Genomic DNA, 16665 nt, shown 5'->3' on the forward strand with positions numbered 1-16665 from the left:
CTGGGCTCACAGTTGGAGAGCACAGCTGCAGTAGCGTGAGCCTCTCTAGCCTCTGAGGCAGCAGTAACAGGCAGTGGCAGGTGCAGCAGGGCCAGGATGAGCGGGAGCGTATGGTGCCCGGCCCGGGCTCAGGCTCCTCCCTGGCCGCCTGCTGCTTCACACACTACTACATCCCTCGGGCCGAAACCGGCAGTCCAACATCCCCCGAGGGGTCCCGGGTTGCAAGAGGGTGCAGGCCAGACTGAGCGACCCCCCAGTGCAGGAATCCATGCACCAGGCCTCTAGTCCTATCTAATAAAAAGGGTAATATGCAAATAGACTGAATGGCAGAACCAAACCAATCAAAGCATAATATGCTAATGATATGCTAAGGCTGCTCAACCGCTCGCTATGACATGCACTGACCACAAGGGGGCAGACAGTCAACCTGTCGACCAGTTACTATGGTGTGCACTGACCACCAGGGGGCAGACTGTCGACTGGCTGACCAGGGGGCAGACGCCCTGATCAGAAGGTTAGCTTGCTGCTGGGGTCTAGCCAATTGGGACTGAGCGAGAGGGGCTGGACACTCCTTAGAGCCCTCCTGCAGTCCCTCCCCGGCTGGCCAACTTCCCACGTCCTTCCCAGGCCCCAATCCTGCACTGGTGGGGTCCCTTGGCCTGGCCTGAGCCCTCTTGCAATCTGGGCTGAGGAACCCCCCTCCCCCAAGTACATGATATAATAAAAGGCTATATAATAAAAGGTTAATATGTAAATCGACCTAACGGCAGAACAACCGGTTGCTATGACGTGCACTCATCACCAGGGGCCAGATGCTCAACGCAGGAGCTGTCCCCTGGTGGTCAGTGCGCTCCCATAGGGGGAGCACCGCTCAGCCAGAAGCTGGGCTCACAGTTGGTGAGTACAGCAGCAGTGGCAGGAACCTCTCCCACCTCTGCAGCAACACTAAGGATGTTTGACTGATGGCAGGGAGTGGGCCTAAGCCATCAGTTGGACATCCCCCGAGGGCTCCTGGACTGCGAGAGGGTGCAGGCCGGGCTGAAGGGCCCACCCCGAGTGCACAAATTTCATGCACCAGGCCTCTAGTACTTTAATAATACTCTGACAGTTTGCAGGACCTAATTATGGCAAGACCAATGCACACATTAAATAATTTTAAAAAAATATATTGTTATTGATTTCAGAGAGAAGGGAGAGTGAGAGACAGAAACATCAATGATGAGAGAGAATCACGATTAGCTGCCTCCTGCATGCTCCACATCTAGGATCAAGCCCGCAATCCCGGCATGTGCCTTGACCAGGAATGGAACCATGACTTCCTGGCTCACATAGGTGGATGCTCAACTACTGAGCCACACCGGCTGGGCTAAATAGTTTTTTATGTTTACATTTCATAATATTAATTCAGAGTTAGCTTTGAATGAAATGAGAAAAAATTTTAAAACTCACAAGATGCAAACAGGAGAACATACTATCTTATACTATTAGCTAGTAAGAAACCACTGCAATAGAACTCATAAGTGATACGGTACTTCCAACTTTAAAACCTCGTATGTAGATATGACAGTAAAGGTATAATCTATAAAAAAACAAATTAATAAACTACTTCATCAAAATTTAAAATTTCTGCTCAAGCCGAAGCCGGTTTGGCTCAGTGGATAGAGCGTCAGCCTGCGGACTCAAGGGTCCCAGGTTCGATTCCGGTCAGGGGCATGTACCTGGGTTGCAGGCACATCCCCAGTGGGGGATGTGCAGGAGGCGGCTGATCGATGTTTCTCTCTCATCGATGTTTCTGACTCTCTATCCCTCTCCCTTCCTCTCTGTAAAAAATCAATAAAATATATTTAAAAAAAAAATAAAAATAAAATTTCTGCTCAAGGCATGGTTAAAAGAATACAAATTGCAGTTATATGCAATTAATAAATCTAGTTATCTAATATATAACATGGCTATAGTTAATATACTGAATTGAATACTAGAAATTTGTTAAGACAGATTTCAGATGGTTTCATTACCAAAAAAGATAACTATGTGAGATGATGTTAGTTTTCCCCACAATAATCATTTTGCTATCTATACCAAATCATTACATTGTACACCTTAACTGGGAGAAAATCTTTGTAAAGCCTATGTCTGATAAAGGACTTGTATCCTATATACATATGTATAGAATATACATTAATATAAAACATTAACATAGCGTATACTATAATATAGTATATTATAACCTCCAGAACTCAACAGTAAGAAAATATATATAATCTAATAAAAAACTGAACAAAAGATTTAAATACACACTTCACCAAGGAAGAGAGAGGATGGCAAATAAACACATACAAAGATGCTCAATACCATTAGTTACTAGGGAAATGCTAGTTAAAAACCACAGAGGGATACCACTATACACCTATTAGAAAACTAAAATTTAAAAAGACTGACCATGCCAAGTGTTGGTCAGGATTTGGAGAAATTGGGACTCTCTCATATATGGCAGGTGAAATAGACTTCAGCAGTTTCTTGAAAAGTTAAATGTACTCCTACCACATGATTTAGCAATTCCACTCCTAAGTACTTACCCCAAATAAATAAAATATATGTCCATGAAAAGACTTGACATGAATGTTCACAGCATTGTTATGTATAATAGCCAAAAACTATAATCAAATCAAATGTCCATCAAAAGATGAGTGATGCCCTAGCCGGTGTGGCTCAGTGGACAAAGTGTCAGCCTGCAGACTGAGAGGTCCTAGGTTCGATTCCGGTCAATGGCATGTACCTTGGTTGCGGGCACATCCCCCATAGGGGCTGTGTGGGAGGCAGCTGATCGCTGTTTCTCTCTCATTGATGTTTCTAACTCTCTATCCCTCTCCCTTGCTCTCTGTAAAAAAATCAATAAAATATATTTTAAAAAAAAAGATGAGTGAATACACAAATTGTGGTGTATCAACACAAGGAAATACTACTCCCCAATAAAACAAATAGCCCTAACTGATTTGGTTCAGTGGATAAAGCCTCGGCCTGTGGACTGAAAGGTCCCAGGTTCGATTCTGGTCAAGGGCATGTACCTTGGTTGCAGGCACATCCCCAGGAGGGGCTGTGCAGGAGGCAGCTGATGGATGTTTCTCTCTCATCGATGTTTCTCTCTATCCCTCTCCCTTCCTCTCTGTAAAAAATCAATAAAAAAACCAAAAACAATAAAAAGAAATCATATACTGATACATGTGATAACAGCGATGAACCTCAAACTAAAAAAGAAGCCAGGCCAAACCCCACCACAAACTGTGTAAGTCCATTTGTATTAAATTCTAGAAAATGCAAACTAACCTACAGTGATAGAAAAGAGATCAGTGGTTGTTTGGGAAGAGAGGGGGTTAAAAAAGGGGATGGAGGAAACTTTTTGAAGGTGATGGACATGATCTTGATTGCGATGATGATATAACATCAAAACTTGCCATATTGTACACTTAAATAAGTGCAGTTTATTGTATGTTAATTATCTCAACAAAGCTGTTAAATATTATAAACTACCATTTTTTATTAATAATCAACTTACAGATTAAAGTCATTTGTGTCCTAAATAAGACCACGTGTGCAATTGTAATAATGGGTTCTTCCTGTTGCATTATCCTACCACTAATGATGTTGAGGGCCTTTTCATGTGCTTATTGGCCATTTGTATATCTTCTTTGGAGAAATGTCTATTCAGATGTTTTATCCATTTGAAAACTGCGATATTGTTCTACCATCAATTCATTAATAGTTCTTTATATATTTTAGATACAAATCCCTTATCAGACATGTAACTAGAAAATGTTTTCTCCCATTTTATGGGTTATTTTTTTCAGTTTTTGATGGTGTCTTTTGAAGCAAAGATATAGGTCAATTTATAGTTTTCACTTCTTTTGTTGTCTATCTAAGAAGCCTATGACTTAGCCAAGGCCATTACAATTTATTCTTATATTTACTCTAAGATCTTTATAGTCTTAGCTCTTAAATTCATTTTGAGTTAATTTTTGTATTTGGTGTGAAGTAGGGGGTTAAACTTCATTATTTTCCTGTATGGATATCCAGCTGCCAAGCATCACTTGAAAACTATTTTTCCTCATTGAATTGTCTTAGCATTCTTATAAAAAACTTGTTTACTTGTTTTTTACAAGAATATAAGGGTTGCCCTAGCCATTTTGGCTCAGTGGATTGAGTGTCGACCTACAGACTAAAGGGTCCCAGGTTTGATTCCGGTCAAGGGCACATGCTCAGATTGCAGGCTCGATCCTCAGTGGGGAGCGTGCAAGAGGCACTAATCAATGATTCTCTCTCATCATTGATGTTTCTATCTCTCTCCCTCTTCCTTCCTCTCTGAAATTAATAAAAAATATATTTTTTAGAAAAATAAGAATGTAAGAGTTTACTTCTGGACTCTCAATTCAATTCCACTGATCTATGTCTTCTCTCCTTATGCCAATACCTTACCTCACTGTTGGATCTGTGCTAAGTTATGAAATCAAAAGTGTAAGTCCTCCAACTTTCTTTTTTAAGACTATTTTAGCTAGTCCAGGTCATCTGCATTTCCATATGGATCATAGGATCAGCTTGTCCATTTCTGCAAAAATCCTACTTGGGATTTTGGTAAGGGCTGCATTAAATCTATAGGGCAATATGGGGAATACTGAATTCTTAACAATATTAAGTTTTCTGATCCACGAACATGAGATATCGTTCCATTTATTTAGATCTTATTCAGTTTTTCACATTGCTTTGTTACCTTCAGAATGGAAAGTTTGTGCTTCTTTGGTTAAATTTATTCCTAAGTACTTAACTCTTTTTAATGCTATTATAAATGAAATTGGTTGCTGAACTTAATTTTCACATTGTTCATGGCTAGTGTATAAAAATATAATTGATTTTTTTATATTGATTTTATACCCTAGAATCTTGTTGAACTTATTACCTCTAATACTTTTTAGTGGATTCCTTATAACTTTTCTCTATACAAGTTAATGGCATCTTCAAATAGATATAGTTTTAATTATTCTTTTTAAATTTGGATGTCTTTTCTTTCTTTTTCTTGCCAGTTGTTCTGTCTAGAGCCTCTAATACAATTACAATGTTGAAAAGTGGCAAGAATAAAATGCTGCCCTGGCCGGGTAGCTCAGTTGTTTAGAGAGCGTTGTCCCCATTATGTCAAGGTTGCGGGTTTAATCCCCAGTCAGGGCACAAAAACGAATCAACCAATGAAAGCATAAATAATTTTAACAACAAATGGATGTTTTTTTCTCTCTCTCCCTTACTCTCTCAAATCAATCAATATAAAAAAACAATAAAAAAGAATGCATGCACTTGTCTTGTTCTTGATCTTAGAAGGAAAGCATTCAGTCTTTCACCATGAAGTGTAATGTTAAGTGTGGGTTTTTCATAGATAACTTTTTATCTGGGTATTCATTCCTATTTGTTTTTATCATGAAAGATAAAGATTCTGTCCAATGATTTTCTTTTTTTTTTTTTTTCATTTATTTTTTTTATTGCTTAAAGTATTACAAAGGGTATTACATATGTGTCCATTTTATCCCCCCGCCCTAGACAGTCCCCCAGCCTCCCCTATCCCCTAGTGTCTTATGTCCATTGGTTATGCTTATTGTCCAATGATTTTCAACATCTACTGAGATGATCTCTGGTCTTGGCCTTTATTCTATTGATAGGATTATTACATTAATTGATTTTTAAGAATGTAAACTAACCTTGCATTCTGTGGTAAATCCCATCTGGTCATAGTGTTTTTACATGTTGCTGCATTTAGCAATATTTTATTGATGATTTGTAGCTATACTCATACAAGATATTGATCTGCAGTTTTCTTGTAGTATCTTTTTCTGGCTTTGGAATCAAGGTAAAACTGGCCTCCAATTTTATTTTTGGAAAGAATTTGTGAAGAACTGGTATTAAGTCTTCTTTAAATGTTTGGTTACTAATGGATCTATTTATTTATTATTGGTCTATTTGCATTTTCTATGTCTTCTTAAGTCAGTTTTAATAATTTTTGTCTTTTTAGGACGTTAGACCATTTTGTTTAAGTTATTGTATTTGCTGGCATATATTTGTTCATAGCATTCACCTATAATCCTTTGTGTTTCTGTAAAGTCAGTAGTAATGTCCTCCCTTTCATTTTTTTTGTTTTTTTTTTAAATATTTTATTGATTTTTTACAGAGAGGAAGGGAGAGAGATAGAGAGTTAGAAACATCGATGAGAGAGAAACATTGATCAGCTGCCTCCTGCACACCTCCCACTGGGGATGCGCCCGCAACCCAGGTACATGCCCTTGACCGGAATCGAACCCGGGACCCCTCAGTCCGCAGGCTGACGCTCTATCCACTGAGCCAAACCGGTTTCGGCTCATTTCTGATTTTAGTAATTTGATTCTTCTCCCTTTTATCTTTATCAATTTAGCTAAAGGTTTATCAGTTTCATTCTTTTCAAAGAACCAACTTATAATTTCACTGAAATTCTGTATTGTCTTTTTTATTTTCTTTCTTATTTCATAATAAAGGTTTTCCAGCTACAGAGTTCCCTCTAAGTAGTGCTTCAGCTGCAGCCTTTAATTTTGGTGTGGTGTATTTTTGCTTTCATTCACCTCACAGTACTTTCTAATTTCCTTTGTGACTTCTTCTTTTACCCACTGGTTATTTATGAGTGTGGTAATTTCTACATATTTGTGAATTTCCCAAATTTGTTATTGATTTCTCATTTCAGTCCAATGTGTTTGGAGGACATTGTAGGATTTCAATCCTTTATATTAATTAAACCTTGTTTTATGGCCAAGCATAAGGTCTAGCCTAAGGTTCATGTGCTATTGGGAAGAATACATATTCTATTGTTGGGTGAAGTGTTCTGTAGATGTCTACTAGGTCTGTCTGTTTATACTACTCAAGTAATTTATTTCCTTGTTATCTTCCTATTTGTTCTGTCCATTATTGAAAGTTGGGTACTGAAATCTCAAACTATTAATACTGAATTGTCTTTTTTTCTCTTTTCAATTTGGATAGTTTTTGCTTCATATATTTTGGGGCTCTACTGTTACATGCAATTATGTGTATAACTGTTGTATCTTTTTGATGGATTGACCCTTATATCCTCATAAAAATCTTCTCTTTGTTTCTAGAAACATAAATTAAGATGATATAGAATATAACAAGAAAATTTACATTAGAAGTAAACAAGAAATTTGTTCATTGAAAATTTAGGGAACAGTGCTTCCACCATGACCCAGAACTCTTGAGGTCTTTAACTAAGGAAGGTGTTCGCTTATCCAAAAACTTCTCCTCTGGTCTAATCTAAAGGTAAATTACTTTGCCTTTTTTTTCAGGTTAGAATCGTTGCAAGTTTTACTCTTGCTCTATTCTACCACCTCCCCCTCCCCCCCGTAAAATCCTATTTTTGTAATGTTTACTAGCTAGTCCTAAATTTTTAAGACTTTAGCATACTCAATACCACAATATGTGACTTAGACCTTAATGATGAGACTCATTATAATTATTTGAAGATTCCATTACCTTGTAGCCAATGTTTCCAGAATCCTAGCACCAAGACCCTAACTTACTTCTAGAGGTTAACCATAGGAAGATACTTTCTACCTATGATGATTAACAAAAAGTTAATTTCCATTAACCCTAAGGAAGGAATTTTTTTAAACAGTGACTTCCACAAGTGTACTGAAAATGTGACTCATTATTTTAAAAAGTATGCAGACAGCTTGTGTAGGATATATCTCTAAATGACAGCAATACCCCTATCTTCCATTGCTTGGTTTCAAGCCTCTCTTCAAAAAAGAGATGTTGGGGGCTTTCCTCAATGTCTGGAGGTCTAGCTATCTGTTTACATTAAAGAGTTATGACCTGTAAACCCTGTATGCAATAGCAGTTTATTTTAACTAGTGGAATTCATCAAAGGGTGACCTGGTAGTGAGACAGCTTTTTCATAATGGGCCCTTGAAAATCTCTATTTATAGGTCTTTCTCTATGTCCACTCAATGTCTCCAGAGTTTTTAACTTTGTATCAGAAAATATATGTCTGGTTGACAGGCATTCTGCAAACAGGGTTAGAGAAGGGAGCTAGGGATTGCATCTTTCAGTATGTAAACTTACATTTAGTCCCTGGCTACCAGAATTCTTGGAGATAAGCAGAATAATGATACTCTTAGATTTCAATAATCAATAGGTACATTTCCACTTAATCACTTTATTGATAGACTGATACACCTATCTTTTGCTGTGCCAGGTATTCCTGAATCTGTAACTCTTCAGTTCAATTTCTACAGGAAATAAGCTTCCATTCTCCTTTGCAAAATGTAGGCGTGGTAGTTGAGAATACTATGTGGAATGGAAGACTAGATCTGTGAGTTTTACGACTTCTTTCAATAATTTTTCCAATATGCAAACAAAATATTTTTCTAGTTAGGCAGATTCATTGTGAAATTAAAATGCAACTGGGGAAAAACCTTCCCAAATTAAATGTTTAGTTCCATAAAAATACATAAATCTACATGATTCAATAAGGTTCAACAATGTAGTCCAAAGTTATAAGAAAACTTTGTAATAAGCTAGTATTTTGCAAAACTGGGAGGGAGCTAGGTTATAAGAAAAAAGTAGAGAGCCATGATGAAACTAAGAAATAAAAAGGAAAAGTGGGGTGGGGTGGGAGAGAAGCATTACATTTTAGTGCCAATATTCAGATGGAATATTCTCATATGATATTTGAAATAGAAAAGTATTCCCATGCATGTAAAAGTTGTTGTGTTTTTTTTTCTTAATCCTCACTCGAGGATATTTTTTCCATTGATTTTTAGAGAGAGTGGAGGGAGGGAGGGAGAGAAACAGAGAAAGAAAAAAGAAACATCGATGTAAGAGAGACACATCGATTGGTTGCTTTCTGCAGGTGCTCTATCAGGACCAGGGACCGAGCCTGCAACTGAGGTATGTGCCCCTGACCCTAATCAAACCCAAGACTCTTCATTCCACGGGCCAATGCTCCAATCACTGAGCAAAACCAGCCAGGGCCACCCATACAACAGTTTTTAAAAATTATTTGAAAACATGACACAGCTACAGATTACTTCATAGTTTTCATAACTTCAGCAAAAATAAGCACAACTGCCAAACCGGTTTGGCTCAGTGGATAGAGCGTCGGCCTGCGGACTGAGGGGTCCGGGTTCGATTCCGGTCAAGGGCATGTACCTTGGTTGCGGGCACTTCCCCAGTAGGGGGTGTGCAGGAGGCAGCTGATCGATGTTTCTCTCTCATCAATGTTTCTAACTCTCTATCCCTCTCCCTTTCTCTCTGTAAAAAATCAATAAAAATATATTAAAAAAAAAAAAAGCACAATTAGAGTTAACTTATTTTTTTCCACAAAGGCTTATTTGTAACTTTAAAAAATTTTAGGCATCCACTCTAGTTTTTTATTAGGACATGTCAAAACAGAACACTGACTATTAATCACAGTTTTCTGGTGTTTAAGATTCTATATATGAGTGATGCCATGTGGTATTTGTTTTTAGCTTAGTTCTCTTAGCACAAAGCCCTTTAGGTTGGTAACTGTCACAAAACAGAGGTTTCTAATGAACAATTCAGAATTCCATCTAATGAGTTAGCTATTCTAAATAAAAAAAGGACCAATAAACTGGTATATGAAATAAATCACTTTGTTCCTGGTCTATAAACAATTGTGCCGTGAAATCAGAGCTATTACAATAATTTTCTTTTAATAACACTGATTATATACTTTTCAACACCAGTTTATCAAGTGGAGAGAAAAAAAGGGAGTTCCCCCTCAACCCCAAGAAACATTTTCAGTTCTAGAAAATGATTCTACCAAATAACACTGCAATAAGTGGGCCATTGTCTGGAATTTAGAATGAGTCTTTGTTAGATAATTAGGAGCCATTATTACTTAAAGTAAGAATGTGTCTTTTTTCACAAGAAACTTTCATTTCCTTTTAAAAAAATTATTCACTGAGGGCTCTGGTTAGAGTCTGATTCCCTGTCAAAGACTTGTACCAGGGTTGCAAGTTCTATCCCTGGCCACAGTTGGGGGTTCCAATTGATGTGTCTCTCTCACACAGATGTTTTTCACTCTCTCTCTCTCCTCCCACCTCCATCATTCCATTCCACTCTCTCTAAAAACCAATAAAAATACCCTTAGGTGAGGATTAATAAAACAAAACAAAAAAATAGCCAAAAAGTCATTTAGATAGTTATTCTTGTTATATAATTAGTGATTATGTAACTTTAGAAAGTGTACTTTATCCAGCTGAGGGAGGAAAATGTACTACTTACATTTTTCCTTATTGCCATTGGTATTATGCAAGAAGTCTCCATCAGAACGCGTTGTAGGAAAGTCATCTTCATCATCTTCTACCACTAAATAAAATATATTTAAGGATATTAGGATGAAAGAAAATAGAAATTAACCAAGTTATTCTTAGGTTCAATTGAGTCAATACATTCTGGATTCTTTTGAGTGCAAGATCTAATTCATTTTTGTATTTTCAGTGCTTATCAAAGTATGCCCAACAAATATGCTGTAGAATTTAATACATTATTATAAAAACTGTATGCATTCTCATTTGTGTGAGGGATGGTACTAAGATATGAGTTATTTTGCCCTTTAGTCTTCCTACCTCTTCCTACCTACCTTGGGGCAATCTCATAATTCCATCAGAAGACTATAATGGCTGAGCAGGACTGTAAAAGGATAACTTCCATGCAGAAAATACCTTAGCTTGCTTCTGGGAGTTCCTAAATTTACCATTTCTAAACATGCAGGAAAAATATAATGATTTACAGGTGTGATTATCGATTTTCATTCATCCCAGTGTGTCTGTGCCTAGAAATCCTTTTAACTTATCCAATTCTATAAAGATCAAAATCCTGTGTTCCCCTCTGTTTATCTCTTTGTTCTATTCACTTTTTTTTTTTACTGCCTAACATACTTTAACCTTCTGCACTATATATTGCACTTTTTTTTCTTCTTTTTAATGTATTTTATTGATTTCAGAGAGGAAGGGAGAGGGAGAGGGAGAGAAAGAGGGAGGGAGGGAGGGAGGGAGTGAGAGGGAGAGGGGGAGAGGGAGAGAGAGAGAGAGAGAGAGAGAGAGAGAGAGAGACCGACCGACCAATGATGAAAGAGAATCACTGATAGGCTGCCTCCTGCATGCCCCCTACTGGGGATCGAGCCCGAAACCCAGACATGTGCCTGACCAGGAATGATACTAGTACTGTGACCTCCTGGTTCATAGGTCAACCCTCAACCACTAAGCCACACTAGCCAGGCTATATATTCCACTCTTAATGTAAATTTCTAAACCTCAGCCCCCAATCTTATTCTCTGCTTTCTATCAAGTGCTCTTAGTAAGGCTTCTTTATTGTATTATCTTTTCAGAAACACTCTTTTTGTAGAAATAATCTTCACTCTAAACTGTTGTACTTCTTGATTTTATCTCTTTACAAGGAGTAGCTCATCCATTTTAGTTGTCTTCCCAATAGATGCAAAGCCCATTCCTATTCCTTATTCCCTCCCTTGACTAAATGGTAGAAATCACCATGGAGAATACCTTTATTCTGTATTGCCATTTCTAACTAGTGGGCTATTTCATTTTTTTATAATTATTGGGCTAGTTCATCACTTCAAAATTTTGCTACTTATCTTTAACAGCTTTTTTAAACCATAAGCTGCTATTATCTACTAACACTTAATATTCAGCCAACTGACACCAATATCTGACACTGTTTTTTCCTAGTCTATCATTCCTATAGACTTCAATATCCATAATGAAGCCTCTGCAGATACCTAAATCTCAAGACTAATCAAATCCCAAATTCTGTGGATCGTTATTGTCTCATCAATCATTTGTAAATATGGTCAATTCTAGAAATTCATTAACAGCACATTGCTGTTTTTAAATCAGTATTCATCATCAGACAAGATTCTGATCCTGATCTTGACTCACTACTACTCTGATTAACTGCTCTTAACCATCTGTATGCCATAAACGCCTATAGACGCAAGTGGCAGACCTTTTTAAATTAAATTCAAAATATCGTGGCAGTTAACTGGTTAAACACTGAGAGGCTTGCACTTCACTCTTATCATCATCAATACCTTCTTTGGATTACTGAAGATTCACTTTCATGTCCCTAACTACCCAATAGCTTGTATCACCAAACAGGGATTTTCAACCTTGTTTTTCAAGCCCAATACTCAATATATAAAACTGATGAAAACAAGAGCCTCTCTGGCTAAAGACTGGCCTTTCCCCTTTCTTTTTAACCAAGTAATCCTTTGTCCATTCTTGAGGCACCTTTAAGGGATATCAGACAGGGATTGAAACCACTGTTCTAATATAAATCCCCTATCTCAATCAGATCAGTTTCCCGTACCAACACAAACTGATTATGCTAAATCCCATCTCTGGATATTACACATTCCTGCTTTCTGTATCCCTGCAATCACCCAAATTAATTACATTAATAATACCAGCTATTATTTGTTTTTGTTTTTTTGCTGTTAAGCACAGTGCTAACATATATAATTCTTATTTTAATTGTCACAATTGTATGTGCTGGATATAACATCTATTTTACAGTCAAGGAAGCAGATATGAAGAAATGTTTCCTCAATGAATAGAGTATTTCCTTTAATGTGGTACATATGTCTTATTTTACAATCAAGCAGTATGCTTAGGCTAAAGATAATGTCTTCAACTTCTGTAATCCCAGAGTATCTAAGACCTACAGGATTAATTAAATCTTACTGAAGAATGTGTGGGAGTGGTGGAGGTCAAGGTTAAGATGGCCTTACTAGCAATTCTGATAAAACATTTTATATGGAAAAAACTGATCATCACCTAAAATAAAGAGAATTTGCTATTACCACTTCAATGACACATTTACTGAAGAACAGTAATTCTTAAAATTCACAGACTTGATAATTTAATGAAAGTGCACCTACAGAGATCCCTAAGACATAGGTCAGCATCTCTGATCTACAATCAAAACAGAAAACTAAGGTCCATGTCCTTATTTTGCCTTTATCCAACATGTATTCTTAAAACTGTCAATATTTCTAAAAAGAGCAATTATAGAAAAAACAATTGTTATAGGCAGAATTGTGTACCCCTAAAATCCATATGTCAAAGTCCTAACTCCCCCATAGCTCAAAATGTGAATGTATTTGGAGACAGTGACTTTATGGACATAATCAGTAGGCCCTGATCCAATATGACTGATGTCCTTATTAGAGGAAGAAATTCGGACACAGAAGAAAGATGACATAAAGACCCAGGGAGAAGACGAACATCTACAAGCCAAGGAGAGAGGACTCCAACAGTCCCTTCCCTCATGGCCCTCAGAGGGAACTAACCTTGCCAACACCTGATCTCAGACTTCCAGCCTCCAGAACTGTAAAAAAATTAATTTCTGTTGTTTAAGCCACCCAGGCTGTGGTACTAAGGCAGTAGTCTACCACTGTTATCAGTTATTCAAAATGAATAATGTTTAAAATCATTTTTCAACTTTTCTACACAACCTGGTTATAACTGCAGCCCAACTTCTACTCCTCTCGCTATCACTTTTGTCTTTCAAATGGTATATACTTTTGATGTGGATCATCTATAATAATAAAAGCATAATATGCTAATTAGAATGGACAGCTTAACGACCTTCCAGACGTCCTTCCGGATAACCTCCCGGACGAAGAAGGGGCTGCGGGGGCTGAGGCAAGCCACCACAGCTGTGAGGGCTGAGCCCCTTGCACGAATTTCGTGCATTGGGCCTCTAGTTTAAAAATAAACAAGGAACCCTAGCTGGTTTGGCTCAGTAGATAGAGCGCTGGCCTGTAGATTGAAGAGTCCCAGATTTGATTCCCAGTCAAGGGCACATACCTCAGTTGCAGGCTCAATCCCCGGCACTGTATGGGAGGCAACCATTTGATGGGCCCCTGGCTGATACCATAATCAGCAGATGTCCAAGTCTCTCTCACATCAATGTTTCTCTGTCTCCCCCTATCCCTTCCACTCTCTTTAAAAAAAAAAAAAAAAAAGGTAAAATAAAAAATAAACAAGGAATCCAATTCAGATATATACTGATTTAGTTTAAAGGGATATTTTCAAGTAAATGAAAGTTGATGGGTAATGTTTAATTTGGTAAAAAGGCTACATACAGTCAGCTTTCTGTATCTGTGTATTCAACTAACCATGGACTTAAAATAATTGAAGAAAGTTACATCGTTGCTGACATGTACTTTGTTGCTAGGCCTACAATGATTTTGTCTGTACTGAACGTGAACATACTTTTTTACCCCTTGTCATTATTCCCTAAACAATACATTATAACAACTATTTATATAGCATTTACATTGGATTAGGTATTATAAGTCATCTAGAGATGATTTAAAGTATATAGGAGGATGTGTGTAGGTTATATGCAAATATTACTCCATTTTATATGAGGAACTTGGACATCTGCTGATTATCTATCAGCTGGGGGTTGGGGGTCCTAGAACCAATCCCCTGTTCATACTGAGGGACTATTACATATATATACGTATATGTGTGTGTATATATATGTATTTTAATGAAGGAGAAATAGCTCAACTACCTTTATTTTTAGAGAAATAAACATCCAATGTTAAAGAACCAAAAACTTAAAGTGTATCAAACATAAAAAATGTCAAAGCTACTTATTTTGTCTAAATTTTAAGAGATATGGCCTTCTGCTTCTGGCCAAGACAGAATAAAGGAACTGAATTTACCTCTAGCATGAAATTAAAACCTGGACAAAATATATGAAACAATGGTTTTCAAGAACACTGTACATTTGGCAAAAAAGATTTGGTAAAACATTTTATATGAAAAAAACTGATGATCACCTATAAGTGGCAAGATCTGAACTCTATGAGTATCCCACTTACTGCCTTGGGAGAGATTCCAAGCTGTAGAATAAGGAGGAACCCAGGAGAAGCTCAGTAGACTCTCTGAGGTGAAGAAATGGAGCTGAGTCCAGAGAGACAAAGGCAACTAGAGTTCACATGAGAGAATACTAGAAAGGAGACAGCTGTATAGAGAGAGAACCCAGAAGATTGAAAGAAGGGTCCCCTTGAGTATTCAGCAGAGTGCTGATAGCACATACAAATGAGGGAACTATAGAGGTCAGGGAAAGAACCAACTAAGAGGATTCCAGGAAAAAGTTTCCTTAGACTACTTGATGTACATTACTTGAAGATATATGGTGATAAATTAAATGTGCATACTATAAACTTAAATAGCCACTAAAATAACAATTATAACTAAAAAGCAAACAAAGGAAATAAACAAAGAACAGAGAAGACAAAAGAATCTGAACTCGGATCAAACACATTTTAATAAGATCAAGAAATGAAACCATGGCATGCAACTTAGTTATACTGTGAATAAAAGTAGTGCTATTTAGCAATAATTTGCCTTCACAGCAAATAAGAAAAAAACTGAAGAACAGATGTTGACAACAGCAGTAATATATCTTCAGCAGTAACAAAGGAAAAGTTCAAAACTCACATTATAAGTTAATTGAAGATTACATTTATTAACAAAACTCACTATATTCTTATATGTATATGTAGCTCAATTATTGATTTCCTCTTCCATAAAACAGAGGTCAGAGAAGGGAGAGTGATAAAGAGAAGAAGATGAAAAGAGAAAGACAGAGAGGAAGGAGGGAAAAAAAAAAAAAGAGGAGAAAGAGATCAATTGATTCCAGACTGGAGGATTTAATATAAACATATGCCTATCTCTAAGATTCATCATAGGGTAAATATATTAGACATAATCATATAAAATGCCCCATATTACTAAGATGACAGATGCTATTTTTTAATAAAATAAAGAACTTAAAAATCATTTAAAAATCTTCATTGGAATCTAGTATGTATGAGTGATCAGAATAATTAAGATGTGTTATTCAAGTATACAAGTTATATAGACACTGAAATCTGTTACATTGGGGGTTTGCAGCAAAAGTGACTATTAATTACCTTTATCAGTTAAAGACATTACCCTTTAAGATCAAGAGGCTTTACATCCATTCATTCTCCAAGTAAAAATAGTGGTAATAGCCTAATTAACCTTTATCCCTTTGAAGTTCATCCTTGGAGACAGCATCAGCACAGGCATCAAAGTACTTCTGTAGAGTATCAACTTGTCTACATAGGATATCTCTAAAGGTTTCCATTTCAGCCAATTTCTCACGTAAACTGTGGCCTTTCTGCAAAACACAAAAAAGGGGGTGGGGGATGTAATCTAAATGAACAAAACTGTAATTTATTTAGTCCTATTGTATTTCATCACTTTTTAAGGTCTATATCTTACTAATGAGGGCCACTGGGTAGGGAGAGCCATCAACTTGAAACTGATTAACAGTGACCAGATAGTGATAAGCCTGAAGGAAATAAGGGACAAATAAACCTGACAATTTGCTCATGTAAAATTTAGTATTTTCAAATGATTGACATTGTGAGAAAAAAATTGTCAAAGTTTTCTATATACACAATGGAATACCATGCTGCTGTAAAAAAGAAGGAATTCTTACCATTTGCAACAGCATGGATGGAACTGGAGAGCATTATGCTAAGTGAAATAAGGCAGT

General features: G+C 36.9%; 1 protein-coding gene across 3 annotated transcripts in view; it reads right to left on the minus strand.

Moving 5' to 3' along the window:
• The window catches only part of CERT1 (ceramide transporter 1), a 101032-nt gene that overhangs the window by 41076 nt on the left and 43291 nt on the right, over positions 1–16665 (minus strand). For all 3 annotated transcript variants that reach the window (XM_081089435.1, XM_081089433.1, XM_081089434.1), the window contains 2 exons: positions 16146–16284; positions 10324–10407 (listed from right to left, as the gene is read on the minus strand). In XM_081089435.1, the coding sequence (XP_080945561.1) occupies positions 10324–10407; positions 16146–16284 (223 nt within the window). The remainder of the gene's footprint in view (positions 1–10323; positions 10408–16145; positions 16285–16665) is intronic.

Source organism: Myotis nattereri (assembly GCF_964212035.1).
Source record: "Myotis nattereri genome assembly, chromosome: 4".
Taxonomy (NCBI): domain Eukaryota; kingdom Metazoa; phylum Chordata; class Mammalia; order Chiroptera; family Vespertilionidae; genus Myotis; species Myotis nattereri.